Genomic DNA, 12,596 nt, shown 5'->3' with positions numbered 1-12,596 from the left:
TTTACTTAGAAATTTTAGAATTTGAGCATCTTTATACAACGAAGATTTACTAAATGTGTTGTATGATTCAATTTTCATCAATAGACAACAGAGAATTTCTATTTCGTTGTGTGAGTACTGTCGTGTGATGCAATTTTTGGCATAGTGAGACTTTATCAGACTCCGGCCATCGGTCGTCAGACTACAGTCATCTGCCGGAGGTCGCCAGAGGTCGTCGGAGATCTTATAGGTCAACGGAGAGGTTGCTGGAGACATTTATTACCCCCCAATAAAATCCAATAATTTTTATTTAGGGGCAATGAAAGTTTACTGGGTTTTATTAGGGGGTAATAAAAGTTTATTAGATATTATTGAGGGGCAAAAAAAGGGGACGCCGAACTCCGAGACTTTTATTACCCTCCAATAAAACCCAATAAATTATTATTGGAAGCAATAAAGTTTATTATTTATTATTAGGGGCAATAATATCGGACGCGGGATTCCGATCTCCGGCAATAGGTCTCTGATCTCCAATCACTGGATTCAGGCGGCAGGTCTTCGGACTCCGCTTATTGGATTCTCGCGAAGTCTGCGATGACTTCTTTCTCTAAGTGAGAGAGAGCACAATTGTTCCAAAAGTAAAAATTACAAATTTAAAAAAAAAAAAAATTAATTTGGTATTAGGGGAAAAAATATGTAATCTATTGCGTAAGTGGGTAATCTCATAAGATGTTTGGATACGTGGGATTACTGTAGCTCAATTTTGGATAAATGAATATTTTTTTTCTTATTCTTATTGTGTGCTGAAGGGTTGTCTGCTACGTACTCTGCTTTATTATCGCATGATGTGAATTAGGAGTGGGCATAATGCACTGCAAATACGGTAGGTACCGCACTGTTTCACACAAGAAAAAAGGGGTTAGAAACCGCACCGAAACAAAGCGGTGCCACTTCTCTCTCAAACCGCACCCGCATGAATATGATGTGGTTGTGGTTTCGGGTCCTAACCTGCCCGGTTTCAACCGCACCGTCCCCCTTTTTTATTTATTTTGTTTTTATATTAATTTTCTTATCGGTTACAACTCCAAACTTATGTAGGCTTGAGTGCTCCTGATCAGCAATTAGGGTTACCTAATAACACGACCTTTTCTCCTTTGTCACTATTCAGTCTATTCTCTCTCGCCTCTCTCGCGACCTCCTAAACCCTAAATCGACCCAGCAATTAGGTTTACTATTTTTTTTTTCCATTCTTTTTCAGTTTTCGACAATTTCGATAATTTCTAAGTTTTATTTTACTTTTTTCAATTTTTTGGGATGTTGGATACTTGGATAGAATCAAATGAGGCTTCAAAGTGAAAGAGTAAAAATTTGTCCCTCATTTTATGGACTTAAAAGGGTAAAAACAATAACTGGGTTCAACCCGAAACCGAATCGTACCACACCGAAAAATGTGATAACCGGATTAATTAGTTTAGCACATTTGAAATTCGGTTGCAGTTTGCAAAATGAATAATCCGATACAAGTGGTGTGGTTTCAGTTTCAGCCTTAATCCGCACCGCGCCCACTGGTGAATGCAGGTTTGTTGCGTGGCCTTCAAGTCCGAATTAAAAATAAATAAATGAAATGAAAGATTTTTTGGTCAACAAACAACAAATAAAATGAAAGGTTGACGACAAGAAAAAACGGAGGAGGAAAAATTCCTGATAAGTGATAATGAACGCCTCGCACGTGTCAGGCAAAGAGATGCTCTTGCTGGCACAATCCCATTGGTTCAATGACAACATCGCCTCAAATCCAATCTGGCAGAGAATATATAACAGTAAATAATAAAAATTCAATGGGAAAAGTCATCACACGTGACCAGCACGTGACCACACAGCGTTTGTTTTCTTACCGAGGAAGCAGCAAAGAAAGAATCAGAGTATGACACAGACACTACGCGTTTCCAAAACAAGACTATTCTGGCCTCTGCTATATATAAATATATTCTCCCCCAAAATGTCACCACCGGTTAGAATTAGGGTTTTGTAAATACCACCTTTTAGCTTATGGAATTCGACGGAGGCCTTGAATTTTTGGACAGCGGCGTTGACGTGATCGGAGAGATCGATTGGGATTTCGTATTCGACGACGCGAAGGGGTTAGATTTGTTGCAGGAGTTGGAGAACCCGGCCGCCACGGCGGCGACTGGGGCTTCGCCTTCTTCGTCGTCGTCATCGACGGTGGAGGATGCTCCGGCCAACCCGGAGGCCGGATCGATTGACACGTGGATCGGCGAGGTTGAGGACATGCTGATGAAAGACGAAGACGTCAGCAAGGTGGAGGCTTCGGAGGAGCCGCCTAAGGAGTACTATGAGAATTTTTTGGCGGATGTACTCGTGGACTCGCCGTCGACGGAATCTCCTGCCTACGTGGATTCGAATTCAAACGGCTGCGCTAAGTCGGAGAAGGAGAAAACCGATGGATCGCCGCTCAACAATGATACGGATGCTGACGCAGACGCTGACGATCCTGTCTCCAAGAAAAGGAGAAGGTACTGTTAACTTGTTCATATTAATCCTAAATGGATTATTGAAATCTAGGAGAATGCTTGAATATAATACGATTATTTGTTAAATATGCCAGAATTTGATATTTTTAATTAATTTATTAGTGGGCTATATATTCAAAATGGTTAAAATGGGGATTTGCCTGGGTGATTCACGGAGGAATTGACTTTTTTATTTTTATTTTTGGTTCTAAATGTATGATTATATGTCCTCAAATAGGAGTAATCAGATTCAGAGATCATAATCTCAGTTATCTCTGTAATGATATGATATTGATTCGATTAGAATACTCGATTTGATGGTTTCTTTTGAAGTTTGGTGTGTTCTGTGAATATTGTGATGATAGTTTTTCATTTTTATTGCTGTAGTATTGGTTTACAAGTTTAGTTTATCTGGAAACTGAACTTATTTCCTGATTTTTATGCTTTGGAACTTGGAGAAATCAAAGGAGAATGAAACATAAAAAGAAGGGGATTATTGTGATGGTTATGCTTTCAAGTTCTTCCTTTTCAGTGGTGAAGTATTGGATTACAATCTTAACTTATGTGTCAAAAATAAAATTGGGCCTTGCACTCATCCTTGTTGTCATATTTTGGTAATTGGGCAAGTAAAAGGATGATGAAACATAAAACTAAGCAGGATGAGTTTTGAGAGTAAACAGGCTCTCCGAATGATCTAAATGCAAAAGAATTTGAATTTAGTTGGAATGTATTAGATAATTTAGTTATATTTACGATATGATCTGATATCAGTGGATGTGGTTTGCCATCATTCCAGGCAGTTGAGAAATAAGGATGCAGCGATGAAATCAAGGGAGAGGAGAAAAATGTATGTCACAGATCTGGAGATGAAGAGCAAGTATTTGGAAGGCGAATGCAGGAGGCTGGGGCGTTTGCTTCAGTGCTGCTATGCCGAGAACCATGCTTTGCGACTTAGTCTACAGATGGGCAATGCATATGGCCGTGGTGTTTCTGGTACCAAGCAGGAGTCTGCTGTGCTCTTGGAACTCCTGCTGTTGGGTTCCCTGCTTTGGTTCCTGGACCTCACGTGCCTATTCACCCTGCCTCTAATGCCCCACCTACTACTACTAACTCTAAATCAAGAGCAGGCAAACAAAGCTCTAGAAAGTGTGGGTCCAAGAGCAAGAGGGGAAGTAAGTAAGGTCGTTTTGGCGCTTCAGTCTCAATCTTTTGTAAAGACTAGGAGGTGCAAGGCGTCCAGGACGAAGATGAAATATGCTTTCCTTGTCTCTTGAGTTTCTGAGTGAGCTTTGCTCTTCTCTCTCTCAAATATGAAGAACTACTGTGAACAACTCTCAGCTGGTTGGCTGCTTTTATGTTCTTTTATTTTTGTATTTTTCCTTTAATGCTGGTTCCTTAGGCATTAGGTGTATTAGGTTTAAGTGCTGGCAGATGGCCTTATCGAGTAAACTATTTGAACCATCATCTACATATGCTATGTTGTTGAGTATGATGTGGAATCTTTCAACTCCTGCCCGTAATAACTTTGGATATGTCAAATATATCTCGATTCTCTATATATTCATGATGTTGCTACTCTGAAAAGTCTTAACAGTTGCAAACATTGTCTGTTGCTCATGTAAGAATTTTCAGCGTCAGAAGCAATTGACCAAAGAATGTCTTTTCCTTACTGTGGAAGATAATAATGATGGGGATGAGGATGTGTATAGAATTATAGGGATAAATCAATTAATTAGGAAGTATTTAATTTTGCTAAGATATTTATTGTTTTCTGTACTGTCCTTTTCTAATTTACTTGCTTATCTTTGGTGTGCTGTTAATCTAGATTCTCGAGTTTCTTCACATTCTTCTCACCCTCTACTCTATTATTATACATTTATACTCCCCAGCAAGAGTCTGCATCTTGTTCAAGAATTTACTGTATAATCTAAAACCCGTCGTAAATGCATTTATTTTCAATATCCAAAATTAGAGTCTAATTTTACGGTGACCTTACGAAGGAAAAAAAAAAAGAAGTAAATTTACATGTGGCTAAAATTATGTTCCAGCTCGCTTATGGTAGTAACCTATCGTGATTAGGAATCCTAGGCCTGTAAGGATTGTAATTGCCGAATCCTAAGCCTGTAAGATGGCGGGCTCTGTAGCATAGTCACTTGGTGGCTCGAACTAAAATTATAGCATAGGGTGCTGTTCGGTTCTTCCCACACAAATATTTTTCTTTTCTTTTACATTGAGTTTGGAACCTCAAATTCCTGGATCTGCCATCCGTGATGTCTACGCCGACCCTACAAGTGAGGGACATGGTTGAACTCGATGAAACTGAACGAAAGATCTTCAAAATGTTGCTGGGAACGCTTGACCATTATAAACTGAAGACAGAGCTTCGTGTCGCAGGTGGATGGGTCCGTGATAAGCTTCTGGGAGCAGAATGCAATGACATTGACATTGCTTTGGAAAATATGATGGGGAGCGATTTTGTTAAAATGGTGGAAAAGTACATGAAGTTTATGGGGGAAGAGGTCCGAGGAAGTGCCATTATTCGAAGCAATCCCAGCCAATCAAAATATCTGGAAACGGCGAGGCTGCGCATATTTGGTACATGGGTTGATTTTGTGAACTTACGTTGTGAAGAGTACAGTTGAAGTAGCCGAATTCCTATTATGCAAAAATATGGCACACCGGAACAGGATGCAACGAGAAGGGATCTAACGATAGTTTGTTCTACAATATCAATACCAAATCAGTTGAAGATTGGACCAACAGAGGCATCAAAGATCGGAAGTCCGGGAATATTGCAACTCATTTGTCACCAAAGGAAACTATTATGGAGGATCCAGTGCGTGGTCTGCGAGCTGTTCGTATTGGCACAAGGGATGGATTCACACTAGTTGAACAGCTAAAGGAAGCTGCTGCCAGTGATGAAGTGAAGGCAGCTCTTTCTGCTGAAGTTAGCAGAGAGCGAATTGGAGCTGAAATTGATCTCATGATATCTGGAGACCTACCTGTCCAAGCTATGACCTTACTGTGTGACTTCAATTGGCTTTGGTATGTGTTCCGTCTTCATCCTCAGTGTGAGCCGCTATCAGACAGGGCTTGTGTCACCTACTTGGAGTCTATATGCAACCTTATTGGGGTAATTGGGTCCTCTACCTTTACTGATGAACAGAGAGGATCTCCTTCTATGCTGCTATGTTCCTCCCACTTAGGACGACCATGTACAAAGACGAGAGAGTAGAAGAGATTCCTGTGGTGAATTTCATTTTCAAATACTCGCTTAAGAGAAAAGTCAGCGATGCAGAAACTGTTTTAAAGATAGACAATGCATTGGAAAAGTTCTTGCCTTTGCTTCCGCACTTTGGATCCAGTGGATCTGACGTACAACTCGCTGAAGATGACTTGGGAACCGGAGAGTGTGTTGATGTTCTTTCTGTTACTTCAAAAGAATCACAACTCCGAGTACTGATGGGATTTCTTCTACGAGAAATTAAAGATTTTTGGACAGTTTCATTGCTGCTGCTGTGTTGTTCAGAAGATCCTTTGAACAAGAACTTTACATTAGAGGATCGAACAGCTTTGTTTAGAAAAGTCCAAAGCGCCATAATTGATGATCTAGGTCTTGACAGAGTCTGGGTTGTAAAGCCATTACTCAGTGGAACGGATATTATTAAACATCTGGACCTTAAATCTGGAGGACCAGTTGTCAGTCAATGGAAACGGAAAGTATTTGCATGGCAGCTCGCTCATCCTTCAGGGACTAAAGAGGAATGCAGAGATTGGATGAAGAAAACATTCTTCAAGTACTAGCTAGAATGACTTCACATGGAGCACTATATTCATATTCATATATCTTAATATCAGACTTATTGGGGCCTTAAACAAATATTTCTGCTGCCTTTGTTAGCATTTGATAACTTTGTATACCGATCCCTAGGGATCTTCTCTTTAATATATGTTTAAGAAAAATCAATAGTGGTCACTAATAACAGTTCATCTCAGCAAGAACAGCAACTAACAATGAATGAGAATCTTCAGACCAAAAAAAAAACAATGAATGAGAATCTAAATACCGTCCCATCCCAGCAATACCCTTTCCGATTGCCGATGCAAAATCAAGAAGCACCAGACTGGCTAACCTTCTTGCTTGTCAGTAGAATCCCCAATTGAACTGGCTTTGTGCTCTGAGCTCTCTCTCATCAAATCCTCTTCCTTCTCCAATTCTGCTTTCTCGGCCCTCAAGAAAAAATCATAGTAAGCTTGATTCTCTTTCATACACTCATCCAAAGTTTTGAAGACCTCAACACACTTTGCAGCAGCATAATCCTTGTTCTTCTCAGACTCTTTAACGCACTGTTCCCAAGCTGTGAATCTCTCTCCACACGGACCTGCTTTCATGAATAAGCAAAACCCACACTCACCTTTCTCTTCCTCTGCATCTTCTTCTTTTTCTTCTTCTTCTTCTTTGCCATTCTCTGATTGGCCATCATTTTTCTGAGAAGGCAGCGGAAGTGTGGAGTTGGAAGAGTTAGGTTCGGTTGTGATGGAAGCGCCTCCCATGGATGCTCAAAGCCTCTGAAACATAAAGAAAGTGTGACTGCAAGATATACATTTTCCAATGTTGATGACAATCACAAGACTTTAGTCCAGTGGTTAGTTATATGATTATTGATGACCAAAACAGTAGAACTATCTAGACTCTCTAGACCTTACTACAACACATTTAAGCTACTAAACATTTAACTTGAGTGCGTTGAAGAAGGTTTATTATTCCAGGACCTCTGTCCAGCCAAAAATAATGTCCCCAGTCACCAAGAGCAACACAGGATAGGAATATGAGAAACCATATCCACATTGCACTCTCGGGTAGTAAACCTCAACCCATCAACATGGAAAGACAAAAAGGGTTTTCATACCCAACACAATATACCTTATTACTAAAACTAGAAGTTATCCTTCATTCTGCCTATATTATTATAAGAAATGACTAAACAAATTATTCATATGCTCGGTTCCATTATTGAAACAAAACTGTCCGGATCAATATATTTCATCATGCAAGGTGACAGTAAGTTTGCAGGCAGATTCTCTGCACAAACAAAACTAAAAACGGTTAAATATTAGTACCCAGTTCCTATTACTATATAACTCCAAACTTAATGGACCCCTGAGGAGTGTATTTCTGCTCAATACTCTTGGCTAAACTTTAGTAAACAGCAAAGACAAGCCCACATATACTATATGCACAAAACAATATTTTATTAATTGAAAAAGGAAAAAACAAAAATTAATTGAGTATTACGAAAGACCTTATTAGAGTCTTTAGGGGTAAGTGGGAAAAAAAAAAGTGGGTGGTGTAAGGGGGAAAGAAGTTCCTAGAATTAGGGTAAATGGTCAAAAACCCCAAAAAAAAGAGGTCACGATTCAGTTAAATCAGCATACTAGATTGCAACAGAGCAAGTGATGGGCAACATTCTGGCTTCTACAGCATCAGGCAACCCTTATGAAGCACTAGGGAGAAAATTTTGGAAAGTTAAAGTTCTGGGTAAGGTCAAGATTTGTGTATGGGGAGCTAGCAATAAAATTCTACCTGCAAGAGAGACTCACAACTAAAGGGTATACTGGACTTACAAATTGCTTCTTCTGTCCAAGAGCTTGGGAAACAGCTACTCAGTGCACAGTAACCAACCAAGAAGGAACCAACAATTCAGACATATTACCCTACAGAAGGTTTCGTCATTAATTTCATGAAAGTTTTATTTAAACTGATTACCAACTGTAGTCTCCATGTTCCAGTGCGTCTTTTATAGTTTTATGTATGGTTCCAAATTCACAAAGAAAACTATTGATAATTGTGATACGCAAATGGAAACACAAGTCTCCAATGTGAACCAAAATTTTATTGAACAAAATCTGATAGCAACATCAAATCATTGAAAGAATTGCAGAATTTTTCATTCGTCTACATGACTCAATCAAGGTATTATGACACTGAGCTTAGTGCACAAATATCCATCTCTTTTGACATAGGCCAGAGTGACAAAGGATCTCATAAATTGTTTAAATTCAGAACAACTGTTGAGCTGCTTTGTTATGCAAAAATTTGAGGGAAAAATGGATTTGACCATTGACAGTAACATCACATAAATAATGTTTAACAGCACTTCACATGAGGCTGAGTAAAAAGAAACACAAGTTGATAAACCACAGACAAAAACTCACAGGACTTCTCAAAGAACAAGTTTTTAAACTAGACAATATGTTCAGATGGTTTGATTAGAATCCTTATTTGCGTTGAGTTCGAGTTCAGGTGATATTCTTCTTCTTTTCTCCTCTTAAGCATTAGCTACAAACTTCACTAGACACTGATGGGATGAGGTTTATAAACTCCTCACATAAAACCATGCAGTCACAAAGCTAACACTTAGACAGAGGCATACTTGGGAGGTGGATGCAGAGCGGATGTTTACAAAGCAGACTCCGCATTCATTAGATAGAAGGCTTTCCAAGCTCAAATTCACACGCACATAAACACAACACTTCCGTCTTAACTGTTAGGTTCCATCTCACATTCTCACATACCATGTAGCCAACCTTGCGACGATTACGCAAGTCCTCAACTTAGATTCTAATGGCTAATGAGCAGCATTGAATCCGTCCATGGCATACAATTTAAGGTAGTATCACATTGACCATACCCGCAACAGTGTATAGTAAGATAAAAGGACACCTAATACAAGTACTACATTTCAACACAAACCATAGCTGCACAACAAGCTTAAACTATCCATCCACAAGCGATAGAAGGCGATTTAATGAAGATATAAGTTCATGGCTTGCATATCTTCCATAGAGGTGGTTAAGATACAATCATACGTATAGGATTGAACAACTAGTATATGCAAATCCTCAACTCAAGCACACCAAAATAAGAACCATTTTGATCCTGAGCTAGATTATAGTGGTTTGCAATCAGAACAATGCAGCCATATGTATCACCCATAAACAGTAAATTGAACTAACCGCGGTGAGCTTTCCGGCAGCGAAAGCTCCTTGACGGCGGCGGAGGCCAAGCCGGTGAAGCGAAGCGAGGGCTAATCGAAGTCGCTGGAAACAGCTCCCACTCTCTCTCCTACACGCTACTCAAGAATATTTGAGCTTTCAATTAAAAAAAAAAAAATAATAATAATAAATAAAATAAAATAAAAAATAAAAAACCAAAACGACGTCGTTGCGGGTATTTTTTGGGGAGAATAAAAAGCAAATGCTTGTTTTCATTTTAGCGGGATTGAGGCGAAAATGAAAGATGAAGTGGCGCTCTTTTCGTTTGGGCTCAGTGTTTGATTCTGAATCCGACTAGGGTTTCCCAGAAATATAAGCAAAACCTTCTTTTTCTTTTCTGTGCTGCAGGCTTCAAATTCCCAGTTGCATAGACTTTGGGTGAGTTCCTCTCCTACTTCTAGCTTCGGTTATTTGGTTTGATTTTCTGGATTTTGGTGTGACAGTTATTTGTTGGTAAATCGGTAAGATTTTGAATTGTATTGAGAGAAAAGCCTTAATCTTTGTATTTTCTGGTTTGATTAGCCAACAGAAAATGCGCTTTTTGAATTTATAATTTGTTTAACCAAATTTTGGAGCAATAGTTATAGGATTGGTGCTTTTGATATCAGATATCATATACAGTTGCATAGTTTAATTTGCTTTTCATGTCTGTAATCCAATGCTTGTAGGTGTAAGGTGATCTTAACAATACAAACAGAAACCAAGTAGAATGGAAAACGAGCGTAAGTTATTGGCAACTGCATGTTCTCAAGATCAAGGAGTGTGTCATGATACTATAAGAGATAGATTCAGTACTCTTCCGGATGAAATTGCTCATCATATACTCTCAATGGTGGATTTAAGAGATCTCACTCGCGTAGGTGCCTTGTCAAAGGGATGCTATGAGTTTTATCTCTCAACTCCATCATTCTGCTTTGACGCGCATTTTGGTAACATGCAGCGCAAATCAAACAAGATGAATTGTTTCGATCAGTTCTTGCGTCGTCGTGGGAATAATAAGATACATCATTTTGGTATTGATTTGAGTTTACCGGCAAGCCTCTCCTGCAAGGTATTCCAAGTCATGACGTGGATTGATAATGCAGCAAGGTGCAGTGTTGAAGTGCTTAATCTTCAGTTGACTATGAATTCCAAGGGGAATATGGTAGGATTGCCGTCTTCCATATTTCGTTGTGGATCTTTGAGGTCACTAATGGTGAAAATGGAGGAGATTTTCAAAGTTCCATCCTTTCCTTGTCCCAATAATCTCCAACACTTGAACTTGAGCTACGTTAGAATAGATGAGGGGTTTTCCAAATGGATCTCAAGTTCCTGCAAATGCATTAAGGAAATAAAGCTCTTAATGGTTAGCACGGATAATTTAACCATTGAGAACTCATCTTTGGAATCATTTACTTTTGTGGCCTGTTCCGACCTCTGCTGTCTTAACATCTCAGGTGAGAAACTTGAAATTATACATATAAAGTGGAAATTCTTTAACCCAGGCAGCAGATCATTACATATTTGTGCTCCAAATCTAAAATATTTGAAGTGGGTTGGGGATTTGGTGAGTCATCCAAAACTGGAGAAATTATTATGTTTAGAAAAGGCTGAGATTTTTCTGGAGGCCAAGTCAATCTGTGTCTGTGACTTTCACAACGCATTCGAGTTCCTTTGCAGTATTTGCAGGGCTAAAGCACTTATTCTAAGTGACAAGACCATTAAGGTATGCAATGTACTCAGCAAACATATATTCTCCTTTAGCAGAAGCAAGATTATTTTGGAATTAGGAATTTTGCTGATTATATTTATAACTGCTGTACAATTCTTTTGAAGCATTTTACAACAAACAAACCTTGTCCATGAGCCTATGGAATGCATAACAGGGTAGCTAATATACGATTTTAAACCTTCTATATTCTTTAAAATCTAGTGATGGCATTGATTTTCGTATAATGCTATTGACTGATCAAGGGCTATTTGCGGTTTTGGAAATAGGTTAGCTCATATGTAACTGGTTTTTGTTGTAGGGTTTTTTGAGTGCTTGTACTTTTCCCAATATAATAGTTTGCCTTTATAATATTGCAGGCTTTGTTCAGGGAAGGTTCAATGGCTGCACCTATCTTTGATACTTCTTACTTGCGTATAAATATTGCGAACCTGAATAACGCTCTAGTCCCACCAATGGTCTCTCTTATGAGAGGAATGTCAAATTTGAATACTTTGGACATAAAGTCTGACCCTTCCTTATTCTTCCTCGAACCGAAAGTGAGTTGAATGTATATATTCCGTTCTCTCATTCACACACCATACACATATGCAAAGAGAGTAGAATGAGGAGCATATTGATTTTGGTCAAAGTTGCCTTGTTAGAATTGAATTTTTTACATCTTACATTGTTGTTTTTATAGTAATGTATGACCCTCTGCAGAATTTATAATTGATTTATCTAGGTTGGTTTTGCAGTTCTGGGAATAACATGTTTCTTGATACTTGGTTGATCATTTTTATCCTTATAAATAACTCTAATTGATTTTGCTTCTTCCCTTTCCAGGCATGCGGATTTAATGGGAAATACTGGAAATCCCAAAACCTGGATTTTGTAAACCAGCTTAAGGAGGTAACAATAGAACTTTCAAATGGTAACAATGCATGGCAATTGGCAAGGTTTATTCTCGAGCATGCTCAGAATTTGAAGAAGATGACCATATTTTATTTACCCAGAAAATTACATGTTATTGATAAGGTAAGTAACAGCAAGAAGGTCTCCTCTGCCACAATTGACTTTCATGAGAAACAATGGACATAAAGCAAAGAAGGTTTAGTTTCTCAAAGAATCTATCGATGTTTTGAAATTCAGTTGGATGTTGATATAGAGGGCATTTTGTTTGAAAGAATCAAAATCTTGAATGCTTCTTTCTAATGTTGCTGTAAACAGGGTAAACTGTTTCTAGTTGTTGATATTATATTGTTGGTGCACTTGTTTCTACTGGATCAACATATTGCACATTTTACTAAAACAACTGGGTATCGGCAGTTGGTAATAAGCAC

At 38.7% G+C, this 12,596-nt stretch overlaps 3 protein-coding genes and 1 pseudogene across 4 annotated transcripts; 3 read left to right on the top strand and 1 right to left on the bottom strand.

Annotated features, from left to right (window-relative positions):
• The first annotated feature begins 1,906 nt into the window (after nucleotides 1-1,906).
• LOC112175933 (bZIP transcription factor 60) lies at nucleotides 1,907-4,051 on the top strand. Its single transcript, XM_024313669.2, has 2 exons — nucleotides 1,907-2,513; nucleotides 3,307-4,051. Exons 1-2 carry the CDS (start codon nucleotides 2,029-2,031, stop codon nucleotides 3,782-3,784), a joined length of 963 nt encoding a protein of 320 aa, XP_024169437.1. The 5' UTR covers nucleotides 1,907-2,028; the 3' UTR covers nucleotides 3,785-4,051.
• Nucleotides 4,052-4,232: 181 nt separating this feature from the next.
• Nucleotides 4,233-6,559, top strand: LOC121050513 (annotated as a pseudogene).
• LOC112175934 (mitochondrial intermembrane space import and assembly protein 40-like) lies at nucleotides 6,384-9,653 on the bottom strand. Of its 2 annotated transcripts, none has more exons than XM_040510697.1 (2): nucleotides 9,528-9,653; nucleotides 6,384-7,101 (listed from the first exon to the last, which is right to left on the bottom strand). In XM_040510697.1, the coding sequence occupies exon 2, from the start codon at nucleotides 7,062-7,064 to the stop codon at nucleotides 6,639-6,641; it is 426 nt and encodes a 141-aa protein (XP_040366631.1). In that variant the 5' UTR covers nucleotides 7,065-7,101; nucleotides 9,528-9,653; the 3' UTR covers nucleotides 6,384-6,638. The 2 variants fall into 2 exon arrangements, with proteins under 2 accessions (XP_040366631.1, XP_040366630.1); XM_040510696.1 differs by having other exon boundaries at nucleotides 6,384-7,079; nucleotides 9,528-9,652.
• A 151-nt stretch (nucleotides 9,654-9,804) lies between these two features.
• On the top strand, nucleotides 9,805-12,478 carry LOC112175931 (F-box/FBD/LRR-repeat protein At5g22660). Its single transcript, XM_024313668.2, has 4 exons — nucleotides 9,805-9,944; nucleotides 10,235-11,271; nucleotides 11,634-11,813; nucleotides 12,100-12,478. Exons 2-4 carry the CDS (start codon nucleotides 10,276-10,278, stop codon nucleotides 12,352-12,354), a joined length of 1,431 nt encoding a protein of 476 aa, XP_024169436.1. The 5' UTR covers nucleotides 9,805-9,944; nucleotides 10,235-10,275; the 3' UTR covers nucleotides 12,355-12,478.
• Nucleotides 12,479-12,596: the final 118 nt, after the last annotated feature.

The sequence above is a fragment of the Rosa chinensis genome, chromosome 7, assembly GCF_002994745.2.
Source record: "Rosa chinensis cultivar Old Blush chromosome 7, RchiOBHm-V2, whole genome shotgun sequence".
In the NCBI taxonomy this organism is placed as follows: domain Eukaryota; kingdom Viridiplantae; phylum Streptophyta; class Magnoliopsida; order Rosales; family Rosaceae; genus Rosa; species Rosa chinensis.
The sequence above is the reverse complement of the archived record's forward strand: the minus strand, read 5'-3'. Positions and strand labels throughout refer to the sequence as shown.

Excerpts from the sequence above, each read along its gene's own strand:
- LOC112175934 (XM_040510697.1), bottom strand. The coding sequence starts at position 7,064 with ATGGGAGGCGCTTCCATCACAACCGAACCTAACTCTTCCAACTCCACA.
- LOC112175931 (XM_024313668.2), top strand. The coding sequence starts at position 10,276 with ATGGAAAACGAGCGTAAGTTATTGGCAACTGCATGTTCTCAAGATCAA. Across the intron at positions 11,272-11,633 it reads TAAGTGACAAGACCATTAAG|GCTTTGTTCAGGGAAGGTTC; the intron begins GTATGCAATGTA and ends ATAATATTGCAG. Across the intron at positions 11,814-12,099 it reads TATTCTTCCTCGAACCGAAA|GCATGCGGATTTAATGGGAA; the intron begins GTGAGTTGAATG and ends TTCCCTTTCCAG.
- LOC112175933 (XM_024313669.2), top strand. The coding sequence starts at position 2,029 with ATGGAATTCGACGGAGGCCTTGAATTTTTGGACAGCGGCGTTGACGTG. Across the intron at positions 2,514-3,306 it reads GTCTCCAAGAAAAGGAGAAG|GCAGTTGAGAAATAAGGATG; the intron begins GTACTGTTAACT and ends CCATCATTCCAG.